Below are 21,676 nucleotides of genomic sequence, written 5' to 3'. Positions count from 1 at the left end.
CCTGCTACCCTTGGCGCGTCTGTGCCGCAGCGCACGTCCTCCCGTCCACGCCGGAGCCGCTCGTCTTCGTGCTGTGTTCGTCGACCGGACCTCCTCTGCTCTGTGCGCTCTGTCCCTGGGAAGAAGGAAGGTGAGGCGGGTGATAAATCTAAGAAAATATTTTATACAGGGTTCTTTACGCAAAATACTAGATTCATGTGAATAGTATGTTACTACCGCGGAGTAATTTAAGGAAAATATAGGGGTTTTCTCGCAAAATGAACCGCCACCACTTCACGTTGGGCCATGTTCGCTGCCTGTGCCGACCTCATGCCGCCTGGCTAGGCCGCTGCTGGCGCTTGGGCCGCGCGCTGTGCGCTGGGCCACGCGCCCGCCTTGGGCCACTCGCGCCCCGCCCGCCTGGGCAGGCCACGCTGGGCCGGCTGTGGGCTGCTGCGCCTGGGCCGATCCACCGCGCGCGCCGTTGCCGCGTGCCTCGCTGGGTCGGCGCGGTCCGCCTGCGCTCTGGGCCGACTGTGCCACTCGCGCCTGCGCTGGGCTGGCCTGCCGCGCGCGCCTTTGGGCCGCCGTTGCTGTGCGCCTAGGCCGCGTATCCGCTGGGCCAATCTGAAGGCCATTGGCCCTTTGTTTTCTAAAGCACTTGTTAAATTAGTTTTGGAAATAAACTTGTAAAATCAATATAAAATTGTGTATGTATCCAAAAATTGTAAAACTAGTTTTGTTAGTCTCCTAAAATCATGATCTACCTGTTAGTATATTTTATTCACATAGTTTGATAATATTCTTGGAAACTATATAATTATTTTAAGGTGCTTAATATTGTAAAATATAAACTTGTAGGGATTTTCATGATAAATTGGTAATATTGTTGGATCTAAAAATTGTACTGTACGCTCGTAGCAATATTAGGTATTCGCTGTTATTTTTGTAGCTCCGGAATAATTAGTTGCTAAATAAGATGATGATGTCCTATTGCGAATAAAGATTAAATCGATAGAATAAAATAAAGAAACACCTTGGTTTATATAACTAAAATAATTGTGGGGAAATAACGTCTTATCCGACAACATGAATATGTAGCCTAAGTGCGGTCGTTGTTAGAACTAGCTCGTTAACTTGAGAGGCGTAAAGCGTATTTATAGAGTCACGATTGCAGTCAGTTGATTATATCTTTGCATTGCATTACATTGCATATCATGATAGGGATGTCGATGGATCACGAAGTCATTGGGAGTTACTAGAGAAATGGTGCTTTTGGAGATCATGTCGCCATGATAGAAAGCTAACTTCTGATTATATTTTACCTAGGCAAGTCCCGGTGCATAACCTCTACTTTTCTGCAGTCTAAATTATATTTGTGCATTAAGTTTTAAGGAGTTGAATGAAACCCACTTGCATATATATCTTTATCCTATGAGTTTTACTAGTATGACAGGATCGTGTAGAATGCTATGCTACAGGACTCCGGTAGAAGTCGAGTGATTGCCTGTCACTCACGAGAGATAGGAAATATATTATTGTATTATTATCACTTGGAAAATATAAATGGTGGAATGGAAAAATGGTGACCGGGCAGGGATATGGTTTGGGTATTGGTGGGTGTAAGAGGTTGTGTCACTGTGGACTCGGGGCATAGCTTGGTTACACTGTTTCTCCCTGTCTGATCGGTTAAGGACCGATCATTGCATAAGCCATCGAGACAAGTCATAGACTTATTATCCCAAGCACATACTTGGGTATGGGCGCTTGGAAGACTCGTTGCTCTCTTGTCGCGGATCCGGCTCTTTTCGGACCGACTGATTGGAGGCGGGATGGTGAAGGTCCTTGCATCGCACTGAGTCCGGGACTCAGGGGCGGGGGCTTGGAGTCCAAGTTTGGACGGGGACCTGGACACCTGGGACAAGAGAGTGATTGGTTGGTCCTGCTTGTGCCTTGGGTACAAGCGGGGCGTGTGTTTTCGGGGTACCCAGATAGGGGCATTGATTCGCGAATCGCCGGGCAATCTATTACGGCTTGTTTCATGCCTAGCACCGTAGTAAGAACGGAAAGATGAAAGATGGAAGATGGAAAAAGGAAATCTAATTGCTTACCACCTGCTTGAAAGTAGCACAGGTGCTTACATAGAATGGTTAGTTAATGAACCAATGCACTGCTAATAAAAATCAATATAAGGACGCACATTTAGTAATGCTTCCTGCAGATGCAATAAACCCATAAGCCAAATAGCCTTGCATATCCTTGGAGTCTTTTCTTTTCTTCTGTCGAGTAAGTCTTGTTGAGTACAATTGAGTACTCAGGGTTTTATTTCCCCTATTGCAGGTGACAGGTGGAGGCTAGAGTTGACCCTTGTGTGTGGATTCCTTCTGGTGGGCTCAGAGAGGATTTCCTTACGCTGCGATCGTAGTTGTTATTTATAACTCTCACCAAATGCTTTTATAAATGAAAATTTCATAATCTGTTTTTGTAGTTTATATATCAATACTTCATCATGTCATGATTAGATATTCATTTCCGCTGTAATACTGATCACATGTTTATATTTTGTTGTTCATTTAAATTGTTTATAACTCTGATAATATAATTTCATTCTGCTGTTATATTAATAAATATTATACTCTGATATTGTATTAAAAGTGATGTAAGAAATGGTTCAGAATGATGTAAGCTTTATCCTCTCATTTGTGATCCTGATGGCAAAAATGTGGATTTTCAGGTTCTCCCCTAGAGTGTGTCCGACGAAATCGAGTAATTTAATGTTCTCCTGGGCCGGGCTGTATTCAACAAGAAGCGTTGCCGACGGAGTGAACAAGACGAAACCGAATGATGGCTAGAACTTTCGTTTTCTTTAAAAAAAAACTTTCTTACTAGTGGGAGTGCATTTGGAAGGAGCAACATACTTTTGTTTAGATAATGATGAGGAGCAACATACTAGCACTGAAGAAAGAAAGTCGTGACTCCTGAATGTGTGTGTGTGTGTGGGAGCTGGTGGAGCTCCCTGAGCCAATCACAGCCCATCCTAATGGAGCTCTGGTGTAGCAGCAGCAGCAGCAAGGAGATATTTGGAGTGAGCGAGAGGGAGAGAGAGGTAGCCTTCGTCCCAATCACCAGTTTGTTTTGTTTCTTTCCTCTCTCTTTCTTCTCTCTGTTTGTTTCAGTCCATTCAAGATTGCATGAAACTAATGGAAAGACATGAGAAATGCAGGAGCAGCATGCAGTTTTGTGATGAAAATGTGTGGCGGCCTTGTCGATGACACCATCACCAGCCAAATTGCTCTGCTCCGAATCTTCAGTTTTGTATGTTTCCTATAAGTCATTATTACTTTTCAAGAAGTCAAATACTCTTAACCTTTGACCAAATATATACAGAAAAATATTAATATTTATAATACATTATTATTAGTATCATTAAATAGATCGTCGAATATTTTTTCATATAAACTTATTTAAAGATATAAATATTGCACGCATTTTCTATAAAATCTAGTTAAACCTACATATATCCCATAACGATTTCTATTTTAGGACGAAGGGTGTATTTGTTTCCCCGGGCGGCGTGTTGTTTGTTCAAGAATCAAAAGGCACTCTCTGTTTGCTTGTTTGATTTAAACTAAGAAAACGAGAAAAAGCTGCATCTTTTGTTATATATATGCATGGTATAATAATAATATAATGCAAAAGCTAAAGGCGTAGAAAAAAATCTTGGTAAGCCCCTGTTTAGATCCCACCTAAAATCCAAAATTTTTCAAGATTCCCCGTCACATCAAATCTTGCGACACATGCATGGAGCATTAAATGTAGATAAAAAGAATAACTAATTGCACAGTTTGCCCGTAATTGGTGAGATGAATCTTTTAAGCCTAAATAGTCCATAATTGGACAATTTTTGTCAAATACAAACGAAAGTGCTACAGTAGCCAGAAGAAAAAAAAAATCGCATCTACGGGGCCTAAGCAGTGGCACCCGTAATATTTTTAGCTTTTCAGTCGGTGTGGAGGAAAAGGAAGAAGAGAAGAGAGGAAGCGAAAGTGCGGTTGGATTCTTGCACCATGGCACTGAGCTTCCGAGCTGGGATTGCATACCCTAGGCGTCTCTGTCAGATAAGGGAGAGGGAGGTGGCAGTCAGCCCACTCGCGTTTGGGCCGCCCGTTAGCACACCGCGAGTGGTAGTGGCCCAATCACTCCTCCCCTCCCTCCTCACCCCGCCGCCGCCACCCTCCTCTCTTCTTCTCCCCTCAACCTGAACCTTCACGAGAGGATCGATAGGGGAGAAAAGGCGCCCGCATCGAGGAAAGCAAAAGAGACCGCCAGGCAGTCTCTAGAACCCTCCTCTCTTCTCCCTCCCTCCCCACGCCGATCCATTCCATTCCAATCCCCTCCACACCACCCAACCAAACAATGGCGTCGGACGGCAGCGGCGTGGTGACGGTGTACGGCAACAACGGCGCGGCGCTGCTGGAGCCCTCGAAGCAGCCCAAGTCGGCGGCTTTCTCCGTCAAGGTAGGGCTCGCGCAGATGCTCCGTGGCGGGGTCATCATGGACGTCGTCACCCCGGAACAGGCCCGCATCGCGGAGGAGGCCGGGGCCTGCGCCGTGATGGCGCTGGAGCGTGTGCCCGCCGACATCCGCGCGCAGGGCGGGGTGGCGCGGATGTCGGACCCGGGCCTCATCCGCGACATCAAGCGCGCCGTCACCATCCCCGTCATGGCGAAAGCCCGCATCGGCCACTTCGTCGAGGCGCAGATCCTGGAGGCCGTCGGCGTCGACTACGTGGACGAGAGCGAGGTCCTCACCCCCGCCGACGACGCGCACCACATCAACAAGCACAACTTCCGCGTGCCCTTCGTCTGCGGGTGCCGCGACCTCGGCGAGGCGCTCCGCAGGGTCCGCGAGGGCGCCGCCATGATCCGCACCAAGGGGGAGGCGGGCACGGGGAACGTCGTCGAGGCCGTGCGCCATGTGCGTTCCGTCATGGGCGACGTCCGCGCGCTCCGGAACATGGATGACGACGAGGTCTTCGCCTACGCCAAGCGCATCGCCGCGCCCTACGACCTCGTGATGCAGACCAAGCAGCTGGGTCGGCTCCCCGTCGTGCAGTTCGCGGCGGGGGGCGTGGCCACGCCCGCCGACGCCGCGCTCATGATGCAGCTTGGATGCGACGGCGTCTTCGTCGGCTCGGGAATCTTCAAGAGCGGCGACCCCGCCCGCCGCGCGCGCGCCATCGTCCAGGCTGTCACCCACTACAGCGACCCCACCATCCTGGCTGATGTCAGCGCGGGACTCGGGGAGGCCATGGTCGGCATCAACCTCAACGACCCAAAGGTCGAGCGATACGCCGCCAGATCCGAGTGAACAACCTTATCCGGTCCACCGCATCACCATCATCATCTTTCTTATATATTCGTCCTTCTCTTCTCTTCTCAATAATTTTTGCATTACCTACAGTAGCTTATTTCGTCTCATGTTTCTCAATCAGTAATAATGGGAATGAAGGAATGGTAAGAAACAAAAGCTATGCTACCATGCAGAACCTCTTTAATTTTGTATCTTCTTATTAGCTACTGTATTAAGTTAGATTAGGCTCCCCTGGTTTATCATGTACTCAAATGTTGGATGGTTTGTATGTCTGTCACTCTGCCAGCCCTGCTTATGGCTTACGAATGATGAATCAACGAATGAATCACATGCTCTTCGTCCGGTCGTGTCACATTTTTTTTATGTTTGCTTCCTGGATGAGAGTATTGAGTTATTATTTTTAGGATTATTTGATGTTAGTCTTTGATGTCACTAGATTTTTTCAACCCAAATTCTGCCCATGTCTCAAAATTTGGATATAATAATCGATGCTGGATGTATAAGTATGAATATTTGTGTCCTTTTTTCTGTATCTGACTGAACTTGTACTCTTTGATACTCAAATCTGCATTTCAATGATCGTCGTTTGGGATCGTTTGGCTTATAAGTCATGGCTGAAAGTACTGTTGGCTGGTTTGGTGTGGCTAATAAGCCATGGCTTATAAGTCAAATACGACCAAGCGAAGAGGCTGGATGCCAGTGGTGTCAGGGCTTGGGAAAATACTAGTTGAGTGAAGTTGTTCTTGCTCTAGAAATACAGTCATCACACCAGTTTAATTTAAACATCACAGTCTTAATTGGAGTTCTGTCATGATGGTCTGTCTGTCTGAACATTCTCTCAGACAGAGATACACAAGTTGATTGGAGTTGTTCAATTGCAGTTTAATTTTAGTAAATAGATTATTTTTTTTATTACAGTTCAGAGACTGAATTCAGTTCAGCAGAGCTTGGTGATATGTTGTTGTGCAAGGTCTAGGGACACATATAATCTGTTGTAAGTAAAGTATATATAGAGTTTGTATTTCAAATTTGGAGATGGAGAAGAAATTGAGGGGGGACTAATTTGGAGCCTTTTACCTGTGTGCCATTAAAAAAGTTTGTAATTACACACAAGTCATTAAAAAAGTTGACCGCACACAGGTGCCACAGCTCTAAACTTCTTTGCCTTATAAACCATTTCGTCCAAATACAGCGCTAATTGTGGCTAATGGATGGGGAAAAGACAAGCATGCCCTCAGAAAGAAGAGACTATTTGATGGTGCTTTGGCGCCAATCTGATGGGCCTTTGGCGCCAAAAACTCTCCCTGGGTGGCTCCTATAAATAGACAGCACTGAGGAAGGTGGTCAGGCAGTGTCAGCACCAGCTGCTATCCCCACTCCCACTCTAATGGCTCTCATCCAGGAATGTGGTCAGGCTGGTGGAGTAGTAGTGCAAGATAGGGTTATGCATCAGCTCTGATGGATTGAGAAGTTGGTCTTTGTTGTCATCTTCCTTGCCTTATATGCAATTATGAAGAAGTAGGGTCCTATGTATGTGTGTGTCACTGTGTTTGTATGCTTCAATCAATGAATAAATGAGTCAATGATGCATGGATGAATGCAGTTCAGAAATATAAAATTCTCAGATTGTTCATTCACCAACATGCAAATCTTCATACATTACAAACATAAGTGGCCACAACAATGCTTGTTTCTATGTTAGCTTTAGCTGCTTTTTTCTGCCTCTTCTTTGGCAGACCCGTGCAGGTGAAATTTTAGTTATGTTAGATTATTTAATGCAGTTCATATCATATATAAATAAATGTAACTAAGAGAAGATCACCTGTCAGCCTTTATTGCAACTATGTTTGCTGGACTACCATTCTTACAGGTGTACCAGTGGTGTCCTAACTCATGGTATATTGGACACTCATGTCTCTTTGTCATACTCATAGGAGGATCATTCTTGTCATACATGTCTCTATACACACTGCCTACTGTCATAGGAGGATCCTTCTTGTCATACTCAGCATCAGGCATATGATCAGGCTCATTATCTTTAACAATGTCATCTACACCCTCCATTTCATAATTATCATCTTCATCAGACACAGATTTATCATCAATGTCTGTTTCACAGTATGTATCTGCAACCTTGACTTGAGTTTTTGGAGGTGGTGGATGTTGAGGACCAAGGTCTATATACAACTCTTCCTCATCAACACCCACATGCTCATTGGATGGGTTTGGGTTAGCCAGGTATTCATCATCTGCAGTTTCACTCTGGGTATGGCTTGGTTGTGCAATGCTAGGACAAGGCAGTGAAGGGTTGAAGGGGTTCTCAATAGACTGTCAAGAACTGCTAAAATCTCAAGGAGGAATTTCAGGAGGCTCAGTACTAGGGCTGTGGTAACCAAAAGTCAGGAAGCAGCACTTGGAAGTGTTATGATTTGCAAACATGTCAAGCAAATCTTGGTCGGTGCAAACTTGGATGTTCATCTGTCTCTCAATGCAGAAGTAAAACAATCTCACAACATCCCCATAATCAGAAGGATACATATTCTCAACTTCAGCAACCAAATCTACGAAGTTGGTACGATCAGCATCGACGACTTTGTTCAAGCTAAACCACCGGGCGCGAGTATGGCGAGCAATTATTTGGATTTCTAGGTTGTAGCTACTAGCAGGGTCCATCATACAGATGAACAACAGCGAGTTCACATACATCTATCTATCTAAAATCACACTATATCAACCACAACTACTACACCTAACTGACCACAATCACAAGGACCAAGCAATCGAAGCAGGAAAAACCCCTAAAAATGGTACTCACCCGTCAGGAAGCCAAGGAGATCGGTCGCCCGCACGCGCCCCCTTGTTCGTGGCCATGCGCCGCCAATCCGGAGGATCCACGGTCTCTTTCTTCAGGCCTCCTCTTCCTTGCTCCACTACCCCATTCCACGCCGCAAGCACGGGGGATTGGGGGTTCTTCTCTCCGCGCCGCAGCCGCAAGCAGGGCTGGATTGTCTTCTTCTCTCCCGCCGACGCCGCTAGGGTGTGGGGGAAGAGGACTCGAGCGAGATGGGAAGAGTGAGGGACTGAGGTGACGGTCAATCGTAGTCAACACGGTCTTCACCGCCCAAGGGTAACATAGACAATTTCACTGGCCGGTCCCACCTGTAAGGGATAATAAACGGCGAAAAACAAACAGAACAAGGACGGAATGGCTTGTAAGGCAAAGAAGTTTAGAGCAGTGGCACCTGTGTGTGGTCAACTTTTTTAATGGTTTGTGTGTAATTACAAACTTTTTTAATGTCACACAGATAAAAGGCTCATTAATTTGGTTTGGAGCTGAGTAAGAGAGGAAGGGATCAGGGAACAACAGGAAACAGAACTAATGTGTGTATTAAATTAGGATAGGCTAGCTCCGTCACTCAGGCAGAGGCAGCCCTGTTTGTTTTCTTATGAATGAATTGACTTAGACTGCTGGCCTGGATTGATTTGTTTGTTGGTTTTCTGTTTGCCTATTTCTTGGATGAGAGTATGGTTTATTTTTAGGATGTCTTAAAATCTGGAGACAGGATTGATGCTATCATAAAGCAGCTCGCATGAGTATGAAAATTTGTGTCCTTTTTTTATATCTCGTTGAGCTTGAGCTTGTGCTCGTTGATACACAAAGTTGCATTTTCAGTGAGGCTTGTAATGTTAAGGCTTGGGAACAAAATTAACTGAGTGAAATGCACGGCTACTCTGAAAATACAGCCATGACTCTGCTTATTGGAGTTGCTTAATTGTAGTTTAGTTACTACTAAATAGATTTCTGATTCCAGTTCAGATACTGAGTATGAAAATTTGTGTCCTTTTTTTGTATCTCGTTGAGCTTATACTTGATACACAAAGTTGCATTTTCAGTGAGGCTTGGGAACAAAATTAACACAGCGTGCTCTGAAAATACACAGCCATGACTCTGTTTATTGGAGTTGCCTAATTGCAGTTTAGTAAATAGATATCTTATTTCAGTTCAGAAACTGAATCCAGTTTCAACAGAGCTTGGTGATATGTTGTTGTGCAGGGGCTAAGGGTCTAGGGACACATAATCTGGAATTAGTATATACAGATATATCAGGATTGGTGATGGGAGATCCGTGGGATTAATTTGGAGCTTGAAAAGATAGGAGGGGATCAGGGAACAACAGCGCAATGTTCTTGTGTGTTAAGTTGGTTAGCCCACAAACAGATCAACGCCTATGTTCAAATTGATTTGAGCCTGCCTGCTAACAACACTAATTTTCCTGTTGGCAGCCTCACTTTGATGCAACCTTGCCTAAATTCACATTTTACCTGTTAGTGCAGGTTTTACCTTCTTGAGGCTAAGATGGCTAATTACCAGCAATCTTGTTTGCATTTTTCTCAGCCACACATCACTTTTTAACTTTGGGTGGTGGGTAGGGATTCCAGCTCACATTGAGTGGTTGAAATTTTTGAAGCCTGAAATTTAAGTTTAGCTTGGGCAACATGTTGGTTGAAATGTATTTCTAGATGAGTGTGATCCGTGGCAGCATGGTTCCCTTGTGATTTTTCATGAATTCAATTTCTTGCATATTTCTTCAGTCAATTCTTGTGCCCCACACACTTGAGTGACAGCAAGTAAAGTAGCTGTGCCAAATTTCGACAAGCTTGATATCCCTTTGCTTTTTTTTTTTTCCTTTTGGGGTCTAGCTTCTGGCGAATAGGAACATTTTTGGAGGTCCCCTGTTGTTCTAATTGCGCAGGTTTGCTGAATCTGAAAACAACACAAGATTTACTGATGCAGCTGAATTGGTACAGAACAATGACAATTATAGGGTGTAAAAACTTCCCGTAGTAGTAGTCGATCCCTTCTATTCGTTTAACAGTTGCTTCCATCTGATCCAGCTGAACTGTGGTTCTTGTTGTCTGCAGAAGCATGAATTGTGGTTGTTGCTCTTCTCCATTCTTAAGCCATAAAAACTTGTGACTGAACGAACTAGAGCTGGACATAGCTACTCTTGTTCAACTGATTTTGCCGACCTCCTGGCAGGAGAGGGGTACATTGAGATGAAACCAGTAACATTAAAGTCAGTCAGGGTTCATTCCCAGTTTAACCAGTACATGCAGAAAGACATTGGCAAATCTGAAAATGCACTGAATTCTGCCAACAATATAAATTTCAGACTTAGTAGTTAGGAACTGATATAAATTAGGGACACTTGAACGGTCTCTCTCTCTCTCTTTTTTTTTTAAGCTCATGTTATAATCTGAGTTCGAGTATGAAAAAGATGACAAGAGCATCTCTACTTTCAGAGTTCCTTCAGCCTGGAAAAAGGACAATCTCTAGGGTTAGTTGCTGGGTCTGTTTTCCTGAACATTGGTTTATCTTGTTTCCTTTGTCTTGGGCCAAACGGGGTATGTCTGTCGCTTATCCGTCCTGTTTATGCATGATGAACGAACGAACGATCTCGTCTGCTTTGCACTGGTTTATTTGCTGGGAAATGCAATGCTTTGAGTCACCTTCAACTCTGATCTTATCTTACCACAGAAATGCTGATGGTTTCTGCGGCTAATAAACCGACTGAAGCTGATTTGTTATGAGAGAAAAACACTGTTCCATATGGCTGCAGAGTCTCCGAGTCTGTGTCCTGAACAGTTGGATGCGTTTACGTTTCACCAGAGCTGAGAATGAACGCTGAAATAATGCAGGTCTGTTCCAAATCGGAGCAGGCACCTTATAGATTTCTGCAGCTTACTATTTCCTCTCTTCCAAATTATAGACGTTTTGGATTTCCTAGATACATTGATTTTATTATGTATCAAAACATAATACCTATTTAAATGCATAACAAAAGCTACATATCTAAAAAAGCCAAAACATCTCGTAATTTGAAATGGCAGGAGTAGAATTTGGTGGTAGGCAAGGACAGAATGGATACAATTGCTGAACAATAATGATAGTATTCCTATAGATTGTCCAAGCGCGATCACCCATTCCAAACCTCCAACCAAATGCACCCATCAGATGCAACGTGATATCACAAGGGCGAGGCTTCGAAGTTCTAATACTGCTGTTCTGTTAACATCCATCACTAATGCCAGTATAAAGGATACATATATACTATAGATTCAGAACAAATGCCATGCAAACAAAAATCCCAAAAAGGGGAGTGAGGTGTGAAATTGATAATCTGAATATCCAGAACCCATCTCAACACGCTTTACAAGCAACGAGGACAACATTATGCAAAGCAAGATACATGCTGCTTCGACTAACCAAACTACCTATGTTCCTATTCCTCATCAGAAGAGTCACTTAAAGGAACCTTTTTTCCCCTCACTGGCCGCAGAAGAATCCTACCCATAAAACATAAAAGGACAGTTAAGAGAAAAAAGGCAAAGTGCCACTTTTGGGCCAACAGGAAAAAGAACACATAAATGAGGAGACATTACCTTCATTTTGTCCCATTCCTTCAATTTAGAACCAAGCATGTATGTGTCACGAAGAGGTGCCCATGCTGGTTCATCTTCATCTTTGCCAGTATGCTAGAAAGGGCAAATCAATTATGAGAAAGACAGCTCAAGGCATTAAGATTCACTTACAAAGCAAATATTGCACCAGCTAGTAACACCTGTTAGGCTAAAGACTAACCACACAAATTGTCACCTGACCTGTAAAGTTCTAGCTAAGAAAATCATGAAAATCTAGAATGCTAATTTTACCACTACAGTCCGGCTGTGTTATCCTTGCCACACGGGATGATAGGATTCCTGATCCTACCGGCAACGTTGCGAAGCTTGTATGGGTGTGAGGGAGGAGGAGCAGGCCTGGAGCCTCGCTGCCGGCGGCTGGGCGCCGTCGCGAGGTAGTAGGCGTGGAAGATGACAGGGAGGGCGGCTAGGGCAAATCCCGGCTCCCTGGGGGAAGCCGGAAACAATTAAGATTGTTTCTGCTTAATTCTCAATAATCCCAATTACAATAATTTATACTCTAAAATATCCTTTTACGGAATAACCCTCAAGCTAATAGATAAATATTTATTCCCTGTAAACAATAACTAAACGGGCCTATTCAGCCACTATTGGGCCGGTTGCGCCTCTTATACTGTACACCGGTCATAACATCTCTTCCCTCCTCGGCAAACAGCTCGTCCTCGAGCTGGACCTCAGGATATTGCTCCTTGAATTCTTTCAGCGGCTCCCAGGTCGCATCATCCGCTGGAAGCCCCTGCCACTGGACAAGAACGCGCCATGCGCCGCGACTGAGTTGAGCGCGCAGCACGCGCTCAGGCGCCTGAAGAAGGCGGCCATCCTGCACCGGCGGAAGAGGAACTGGAGCAGTCGGGGGAGCTCCCGTGTAGGCCTTGAGCTGACTGACATGGAAGACGTCATGAAGGCGAGCGCCGGCAGGAAGTTGTAGACGGTATGCCACCGGCCCGACGCGCTCGAGCACCATGAACGGCCCAGCGTAGCATGGGCGGAGCTTGCCCTTGGAGTGCGCGACGAGGACCTGCATAGGACGGTGGAGGAGACGCAGCAGCACCCAGGCGCCCACCTCGAAGGACACGTCGCGGTGATGCTCGTCATAGTACCGCTTGGCGTACTGCTGTGCCTAAAGGAGACGCTCCCGGACCTCCTCCAGGAACGCGTCGCGATCGCGAAGCATCGTGTCAGCCGCCTGAGTCTGAGCCGCCCCATGCTGGAGCGGAAGGAGGGGCGGTGGGGGCGGCCGTAGACCACTTCGAACGGCGTTGCCCGGAGCGCCGTCTGGAAGGACGTGTTGTAGCAGTACTCCACCCAAGAAAGCCAGTCGACCCAGGAGCGAGGACGATCCCCGGTGACGCAGCGTAGGTACATCACGATGATCCGGTTGACCACCTCGGACTGCCCATCCGTCTGTGGATGGAAAGCCGTACTCAAACGCTGCTTCACGCCTGAAAGCTTGAAGAGATCACGCCACAAATTGCTGGTGAAGACGGGGTCGCGGTCGCTGACGATGGAGGTGGGGAAGCCGTGGAGGCGCACAATGCCATCGAAGAAGGCACGCGCCACCGACGCAGCCGTGTAGGGGTGGCTGAGGGCGATGAAGTGCGCGTACTTGGAGAACCGATCAACCACCGTTAGGATGACCGATTTGCCATGCACCTTGGGAAGGCCATCGACGAAGTCCATAGAGATGTCCGCCCACACCTGCGATGGAACAGCCAAGGGCTGGAGCAACCCCGCTGGGTGCGTTGTCGGCGTCTTGTTCCGCTGGCACGTGTCGCAAGAGCGGACGTAGTCCTGCACCAGAACGCGGTCACCTGGGAAGTAGAAGTCTTGGCGGAGGCGAACGAGGGTCTTCTGTATGCCCTCATGGCCAGCCTGATGTGCCAGCGCAACCACCTGGGGACGGAGGTCGCCATGTGCCGGGATGAAGACACGCTTGCCGTGGAGCAGCAGCCCGTCCTCGGCGCGCCACGGAGCATCCAGCACCCCCGCTGGACAGCTGCTGGAGGAGTTCACCGGCCTCCTGGTCCAGCGCCAATGCCGCCCTGATGTCGTCGTAGAGACGGAAGGAGGGTCCGGACACAGCCAGCGCCGTGGGGCCGTCCTCGTCACGGCGGGAGAGCGCGTCGGCGGCGGTGTTGAGGCGCCCCGGCCGGTACTCGACGGTGAAGTCGAACCCGAACAACTTGCTGAGCCACTGATGTTGAGGAACCGTGGACAGCCGTTGATCGAGGAGGAACTTCAAGCTGTAGTGGTCGGTGCGGACGAGGAAGCGGCGGCCCCAGAGGTACGGCCGCCAATGGCGCACAGCCTGGACCAAGCCGATGAGCTCGCGCTCGTAAGCCGCCAGCTTGATGTGACGGGCAGCGAACGGCCGACTGAAGAAGGCCAGGGGACCCGCCCCCTGGTGCAGCACCGCGCCGAAGCCGGTGCCGGAGGCGTCGCAGTCGACCACGAACTGACGATCAAAGTCCGGCATCTGCAACACAGGAGCCGATGATAAAGCGCGCTTGAGGCTGGAGAACGCCGCGTCAGCCGCCTCATCCCAGGCGAACGCCTCCTTGCGCAGGAGACGTGTGAGGGGCGCAGCGATGGACCCGAAGTCCTTAATGAACTTTCTGTAGTAGCCGGCCAGCCCCAAGAAGCCCCGTACGCCGCGGGGTGAGCGGGGGGCCGGCCAAGCTGTGACCGCCTCCACCTTGTCGCTGTCCATGGCGACGCCGTCTTTGGAGATGACGTGGCCCAAGTAGGCCACGGAGGAGGCGCCGAAGGAGCACTTGGACCGCTTGAGAAACAAACCATGCGCGCGAAGGGCGCTGAGGACGAGGCCGACGTGCTGGAGGTGTGCTGCCCATGATGCGCTGTAGATGAGGATGTCATCAAAGAAAACCAGCACAAACCTGCGGAGGAATGGCCGAAGGACGTCGTTCATCAGCGCCTGGAAGGTTGCCGGCGCATTGCAGAGGCCAAACGGCATGACCAGGAACTCGAAGTGCCCATGGTGAGTGCGGAACGCTGTCTTGGCGATGTCCTCATGGTGCATGCGCACCTGATGATAGCCCGAACAGAGGTCAAGCTTGGTGAAGTACTTGGCGCCGTGTAGTTCATCGAGGAGCTCGTCGACCACCGGAATCGGGAACTTATCCTTTGATGTTTTATCGTTGAGAGCCCTGTAGTCGATGCAGAAGCGCCAGGAGCCATCCGCCTTCCTGACCAGAAGGACAGGGGCCGAGAATGGGGACGTAGAGGGCCGGATGATGCCCTGTTCCAGCATGATGGCGCATTGACGCTCGAGCTCATCCTTCTGCAGCTGTGGATATCTGTACGGCCTGACCGCCACCGGTGCCGTGCCAGGAAGGAGATGGATCCGATGGTCGTATGGCCGCACGGGCGGCAAGCCGCGCGGCTCCTCAAAGATGGCGCCGTGCTGCTGTAGTAATCTGTCCAGCAAGGGCCGGGGCTGGTCGGTCGCGTCCGTGGCCAGCAGGTGTTGAGACGCCGGTGGAGAGCCTTCGCACTGCCATGTAATGCGTCGGTTGTTCTGCTGGAAGGACACCGTGTGGGCGTCGAAGTCCCAGGTGAGCGGCCCCAAGGTGCGCAAGAAGTCGACGCCGAGGATGAAGTCGAAGCAGCCCAACGCGAGGCCGACGCAGGTGACCGGGTAGGACGCGCCACCGATGGAGAGGGGTACGTCGCGGCCGATCCCCTCGCATGGCAGGCGCTCCCCGCTGGCGACGGTGACATGGAGGTGCGTGGCTCCCGAGGAAGAGAGCCCCAAACGGCGCATCACGTGGCCCTGGAGGAACGTATGCGTGGACCCGGTGTCCAGCAAGGCGAGGAGTCGTTCGCCCTTCAGCGACACAGGCAGGAGCATTGTGTTTTCCGTTCGAATGCCTGCTAGAGCATACATCGAGACAACAAGGGCATTAGCCGTAGGCTCCTCTGCCGGCGTAGCCGAATCTTCTGGTGGCACAGCCCCTTCATCTTCGGCGGTCGCGGATTCGTCGACGGTCTCGAGGTAGAAAAGGCGCTTGCACACGTGTCCCCGCGCATACTGCTCGTCACAATTGAAGCAGAGGCCCTGGCGTCGCCGCTCCAATTGTTCCGCCGGAGTCAGACGTCGAAATCGCGGCTGACCGGTGGCCGCAGGGGACAGGGCCGGCGACTGGTTGGCAGGAGCCCCTCCCGTTGCTGGGGCAGCAATGGACGGCCGTGGAGGTGGTCGCCCACCCCGCTGTTGTGGCGGCTGCGCCGGCATGAAGGCCGCCGCTCGGCGCTCGAAGGCCCGCGCGAGGTACATCGCGGTCTGCAGGTCAGGCGGGTGCTGCAGCTCGACGTCCACCTGGATGTGCTCCGGAAGACCGCCGACGTAGAGCTCGGCCTTCTGCCGTGGGTTCAGATCACGCGCATGGCAGAGAACCGCGTTGTAGCGGTTGGAGTACTCCTGTGCCGAGGAAATGAAGGGCAGCCGCGCGAGTTGAGCGAGTCGTGTGCCCTGCGTTGGGGGCCCGAAGCGGAGTTGACACAAGGCGCGAAAACAATCCCAAGCTGGCATGCCTTCATCCTGCTCCAACGCGTAGTACCACGTCTGGGCGTCTCCGCGGAGGTGGTACGAGGCGAGCCAGGTCCGGTCCGAGTCGAGGGTTCGCTGTCCGCGGAAGAATTGATCACAGTGGTTCAACCAATTGGGTGGGTCGACGCTGCCATCAAACGTCGGGAACTCCAGCTTGTAGAAACGCGGTGGCGCGTGAGCTCCGTGGACAGCTGTGGCGGCGGGAGCGCCACCCTCCATGGCGATAGCCATCGCTGCCTCGTTCCCAGAAGTCAGCGCAGCCGAGGATGGGGCGCGTCTGTAGAAGAGGTTGCCCGCAGCGTCGCCGTAGAAGACGCCGGGGGCGAGAGGCAGGGACACATCCCCACCCTCAAGGGCATGCGGTGGTGGCGCCGTTGACGTGGAAGTAGCCATGGTGTAGATCGGAGCGGCTGCGGAGCCCGCCATCGCCCATGACGGGATTGGTGACGGCGAAGGCGGCCACGGGAGCATGTGGAGGGGGAGTCCAGTGCTCGGAAGCCCCGGCAGACTCACGGGCGGCACCGCCGCGGAGTGATCTGCGGGCGCGGCAGCCGGCGCGGGGAGGGTGGGTTGCGGCGGGGGCGGTGGAGGCAATGACGCGGGCGGAGGGCGTTGCTGCGTGAGCCCCGTCCAGGCGGCTTGCATCGCCGCGATACTCCGGTTCATCACGGCCATATTCGCCGACATCTCGGCGACAACCTCGGCGAGGGAGTCCAGCGTAAGGGGCCGGGCACCCGAGGACGCAGGGGAGGCGGCCGCAGAGGATACCGCCGACACGGCGGGGGCAGAGGATTGCGGCAGCGGAGGGAGTGGAGGAGAACCTGACATAGCTGATACCAGGTTGATAGGATTCCTGATCCTACCGGCAACGTTGCGAAGCTTGTATGGGTGTGAGGGAGGAGGAGCAGGCCTGGAGCCTCGCTGCCGGCGGCTGGGCGCCGTCGCGAGGTAGTAGGCGTGGAAGATGACAGGGAGGGCGGCTAGGGCAAATCCCGGCTCCCTGGGGGAAGCCGGAAACAATTAAGATTGTTTCTGCTTAATTCTCAATAATCCCAATTACAATAATTTATACTCTAAAATATCCTTTTACGGAATAACCCTCAAGCTAATAGATAAATATTTATTCCCTGTAAACAATAACTAAACGGGCCTATTCAGCCACTATTGGGCCGGTTGCGCCTCTTATACTGTACACCGGTCATAACACGGGAAACAACTAATCTTTAGACCATTTTTTCTAACAACAAACCGTTTTTAAACCAATGAAAATTTTAATCTAATATTTGAATCTGAGGCCGTTGAAACATGTGCTCATGGTTTAATACTACTAAACCAGTTACTCCAATGGTTATGGTTGCCAGGTCTAGTCAGCCATCCTGTCCAGTTAGCCTATTAAAGCAAAATCACAACAGCTAAGTGGCGCCCCACACCTAAGTGGATACCTTATAGAAAATTGATTAAGTGTGGTTACTCTTATTGCAATGAACTTGCCCAAACAATGAACTAGCAAGTTAAGCTAGTTTTATCAGTAATACAGCTTTAGTAACTATCGGTTTGATTGCTTATACACCCTATAGAAATATTGTGGCTAGTACAAAGCCTGCCATTCAACAAATCCTGATCTAGTAATGCTGCATGTCAAAAATCCTCATCACAACAATAAAACATTCAACAGGGAAGGGAGTGTACAATTTAGCTTGATCTCCATGATGCTAAAGGTTGAGATTCAAGTGCATAGAGGGTAGTGTGCTATAGCTATAGATTGAAATTCATGTGAAGTCATAATAAAATTTCTCAGGCATCAATCAATATATGTAGATGTGGAAAGTGGGTGGTGTGTTCTTGTAACTAGTTTGGCAAATGCCATGGCAGTGAGACATCAGTGACATATTGTCCAAATAAGGAGTCACCCAAGAAATAATTTGCAGTAGGTACCTTGGAAAAATTGGAAGATGCCTTGCTCTTTTTATCTTGACGAGATGGCATATCCAGTTCCGCGAGGAAGGTGTTTTTTCTTTCTTTTTCTAGAACTGTCAGGAGTTATCAGCAAATCATTCAGAATATTAGGATACGATCATTGCTGGCGCATCTCAAAATGAAATGCATAAACATAAACACAGTGTGTACAACAAAAGTTTGATATAACAGTATAACACAGTACTGCACTGCAATGAAATGCAGCAGATGCTGTCGTTGTTTGGACCTCTTATAATTTGTATGTTTGAGTAATCAAGCGAGCGCACATCTATTTGCATTCATTGAATCATATATAGAAGAATATTCAGTGGTCCATCATTTGTGGGTTTTGTAGGTCCAGCTAACATAGTCCTACACTGCATAAGAACAAGAAGAATACAAACCAACCCCAGTATGAGTTCAAGTTCTAGATAAGACCAAATTTGATGAGTGCCTATTTCATGAGAAAAAGGCTCTGCTGGAGAAATGAAAATGCACTAGCTTTATATTATATAAGAAAAATGTTTCAAGCTAAATAAAAATATTCTAGAAGTAGAAACAAAATAGATACATATCACATATCTCCAAAATGGATGCATAGTAAGGAATTTTATAAACTAAGAGAATTTATAATACCAAATTGGATTTTAACATCTAAAGGCATACAAACACTATGATATCTATTTGACGACTTCGGTGACATATTCCATGCTGGCTATGTGCCCAGGACTTTCCTGGTTTAAGATCAAGTAACACATACATTATGTCTTGTTTGTAGCCACGTTTTCTAAGTCGCTGTTGTCCAAGTCACTCATGTGTAACCTGGACAGCGGCAACTTGCGTGCCGTGGCTATAAGCAAGACAGAATGTATGCATTTCTTGATTTTGTACCAGGAAAGTCCTGTGCACATAGCCATCATGGAACATGGCACTGAAGTCATCAAATACATGTGATAGTCTGAATGCATTTAGAAGTTAAATCGAATGTGCTATTGTAAATTCTCTTACTTTAAATAATTCCTTACTATGCATCCAATTAGAGAGATGTGATACTATGCATCCATTTCATTTCTCACTGCTAGAATATTTTTATTTAACTTGAAACAATTTTATCATAAAGCTAGAGCATTTCTTTCTTTGGGCCGAAAATTTGGTTTCTTATCTTAATATTTCATTTCTCGAGCAGGACCTTTTTCTTCTCATGAAGAAGAACGACTCATTCATATGCTCAACTGTTGAAATAGTCCAGGCCTTGCTCTACTAGCTGTACAGGATTTTTCTAGTATAAATAAATCCACCCTCCACCAAGTGTTTGGATAGGAACTCTGCATGTTGGATGTTACTCACTTAGTCTTTCCTTAATTTAACACAAGAACTCAACAACATTAATTATCACATCTATAATGCAGAAATAACTAAAAGCCTCTAAGAAGGCATGCAAGAAATGTGCTATATAGCTTCCAGCCAAGCATAATTCTATATATGGCACTGAAAATTAGAGTTTTAGCAGATGCAGCGTAGAATAAAATGAACAGTGCAATTCATAGACTCCAAAAAAAGGAGAGGAGGAACGGCTATAGCATAGTAGAGCGAGGAGGTCAACATCATACCTTTGGCATCTTTAGTCCTTGATGGGTTCAAATCTTTCCGAGGTTTTTGTGCCATGCTCACCTGGAAAGAAAAGGCGATTGCGGTAACTATCAACCCATTGGTGCAAAATATACTAATATCCATGTAAGTTGTTTTCCACTATCATTTAGTACGTAAGTGAAGCCATTTTGAACATTGGACAAAATAATTATATCTATTGAACAAACATGGAGTGGCAAGTGGTTAGAGGGTTCTCTGTCCTAACACCTAGAATACTACTGTACCTACTTTCATATAATCGATGAACACCCAAAACCAGCACAGAAGCAAGAATAGGTGGAGTAAACGCAGTTCAGCTCACTAAAATGAAGAAAAGCAGCATGTAGAGTTTAAAAGTCACAGGGACCGAGATAAGATTGGTGTGCTTACCGCATTGAAAAGCCTGACGACTGATTGACCGTGGCCAAACAATCCATGTAAATAAACACATTTCAGTCAACAACACATTGAATTTGGTAAATCTGTAATCTGAGAGAAAACGTGAGGTACTTAAAACAGAGCATTACCCCCCTTGGTTGCAACCTTGACGAGCTCCTTCTCTGTGCTGTCCAAGTGGTCTTTAGGTATGACATGGCCCTTTTCTGCTGCCTAAATTTTCCTTCCACCAAGCAAGAGCAAATTAATTAATGGCTTGCAGTAACCACATTTCAAGGAGAGCGCACCTAATGTGCAAGGAGTATGAAGGCTATATACCACTCGCTTCTCCTTTCGAGACTCTCCCTTGGGCTTGTGCTCCTCCACCTCCTCGGCTAACTTGGCGGCCACCAATGTCTTGTGCGCTGACATGATTGGACCCTAATGAGAGAGAAACTTGTTAGCAGTCTTGCAGAGACAACCCACATTTTTCTTCCTCTGTTTCGTATCTACTGATTGCCCGTCGTACACCAGCCAGCCAGCCAGACAACAAATGATGAAATGCGGCGAATCTATATCCGAAGAAATGAAGGCTGGGGATTACCAGGGGATTGTCGGGGAGTTTCTTGGACATGATCTTGAGGAAGGCGACGCGGAACGCCCTGCAGCCTTGCTCGAACCTCGTGACGGCCGAGCTGGAGGCCCCCTCCTCTTCGTCCTCCTCCGGCTCGGAGTGGGAGAGGGCCTCGTCATCGTCGCCGTCGTCGTCACCGCGGCGGCGGCGGGGATTCGGCGGGTGCTCCTGCTGCTGATCGTCGTCATCTTCCTCTTCATCGTCGGAGTTGTAGTCGCGAGCGCGCTTCCGGAGCAGGTTGAGGAACTTGGCGCTGGGCTTGTTGCGGCGGCGGCGGACAGAGTCATCCTGGTCGGAGCGCGCGAGCTTCTTCTTCTTCTTATTGCCCTTGGGTTGCCTCTTGCGCTTGCCGGGGTTCGGGGCGGCCGCGGCGGCGGGCGGAGGAGCTGACAGAGTCTGGGGAGTGGCCGCCATGGATGGCCTGGCTAGGGTTTAGGGCTCTAGCAGCGGCAGTGGAGCGGTGGCGGCGGCGTCTGCTGATGCTTTCCCTGCTTCCTTCTCCCCGCCCACTGCCGCGCGGCCCGAGGATATTAGTCGGATGGCTAGGCCTGGGCCTGGGCCTGGGCCTCACCGTCCGTGGCTGCTGGGCTGAATTCAATGGGCCGGGCCGGCTTGGTTTTCTTTCTGAATCGTTTTTTCTTTTCTAAGGGCTCCTTTGGACAAAGGAAAAACATAGG

The 21,676-nt window shown here is 48.6% G+C and overlaps 2 protein-coding genes across 2 annotated transcripts; one reads left to right on the top strand and one right to left on the bottom strand.

Moving 5' to 3' along the window:
- Window positions 1-4,124: 4,124 nt before the first annotated feature.
- Window positions 4,125-5,531, top strand: LOC136550757 (probable pyridoxal 5'-phosphate synthase subunit PDX1.1). The gene has a single exon (XM_066542354.1). The coding sequence runs from the start codon at window positions 4,396-4,398 to the stop codon at window positions 5,347-5,349; it is 954 nt and encodes a 317-aa protein (XP_066398451.1). The 5' UTR covers window positions 4,125-4,395; the 3' UTR covers window positions 5,350-5,531.
- A 5,851-nt stretch (window positions 5,532-11,382) lies between these two features.
- On the bottom strand, window positions 11,383-21,673 carry LOC136549282 (uncharacterized). Its single transcript, XM_066540522.1, has 8 exons — window positions 20,970-21,673; window positions 20,705-20,806; window positions 20,518-20,599; window positions 20,381-20,400; window positions 19,972-20,032; window positions 18,341-18,435; window positions 11,797-11,889; window positions 11,383-11,700 (listed from the first exon to the last, which is right to left on the bottom strand). Exons 1-8 carry the CDS (start codon window positions 21,411-21,413, stop codon window positions 11,656-11,658), a joined length of 942 nt encoding a protein of 313 aa, XP_066396619.1. The 5' UTR covers window positions 21,414-21,673; the 3' UTR covers window positions 11,383-11,655.
- Window positions 21,674-21,676: the final 3 nt, after the last annotated feature.

The sequence above is a fragment of the Miscanthus floridulus genome, chromosome 4 (genome assembly GCF_019320115.1).
Source record: "Miscanthus floridulus cultivar M001 chromosome 4, ASM1932011v1, whole genome shotgun sequence".
NCBI lineage: Eukaryota > Viridiplantae > Streptophyta > Magnoliopsida > Poales > Poaceae > Miscanthus > Miscanthus floridulus.
The sequence above is the reverse complement of the archived record's forward strand: the minus strand, read 5'-3'. Positions and strand labels throughout refer to the sequence as shown.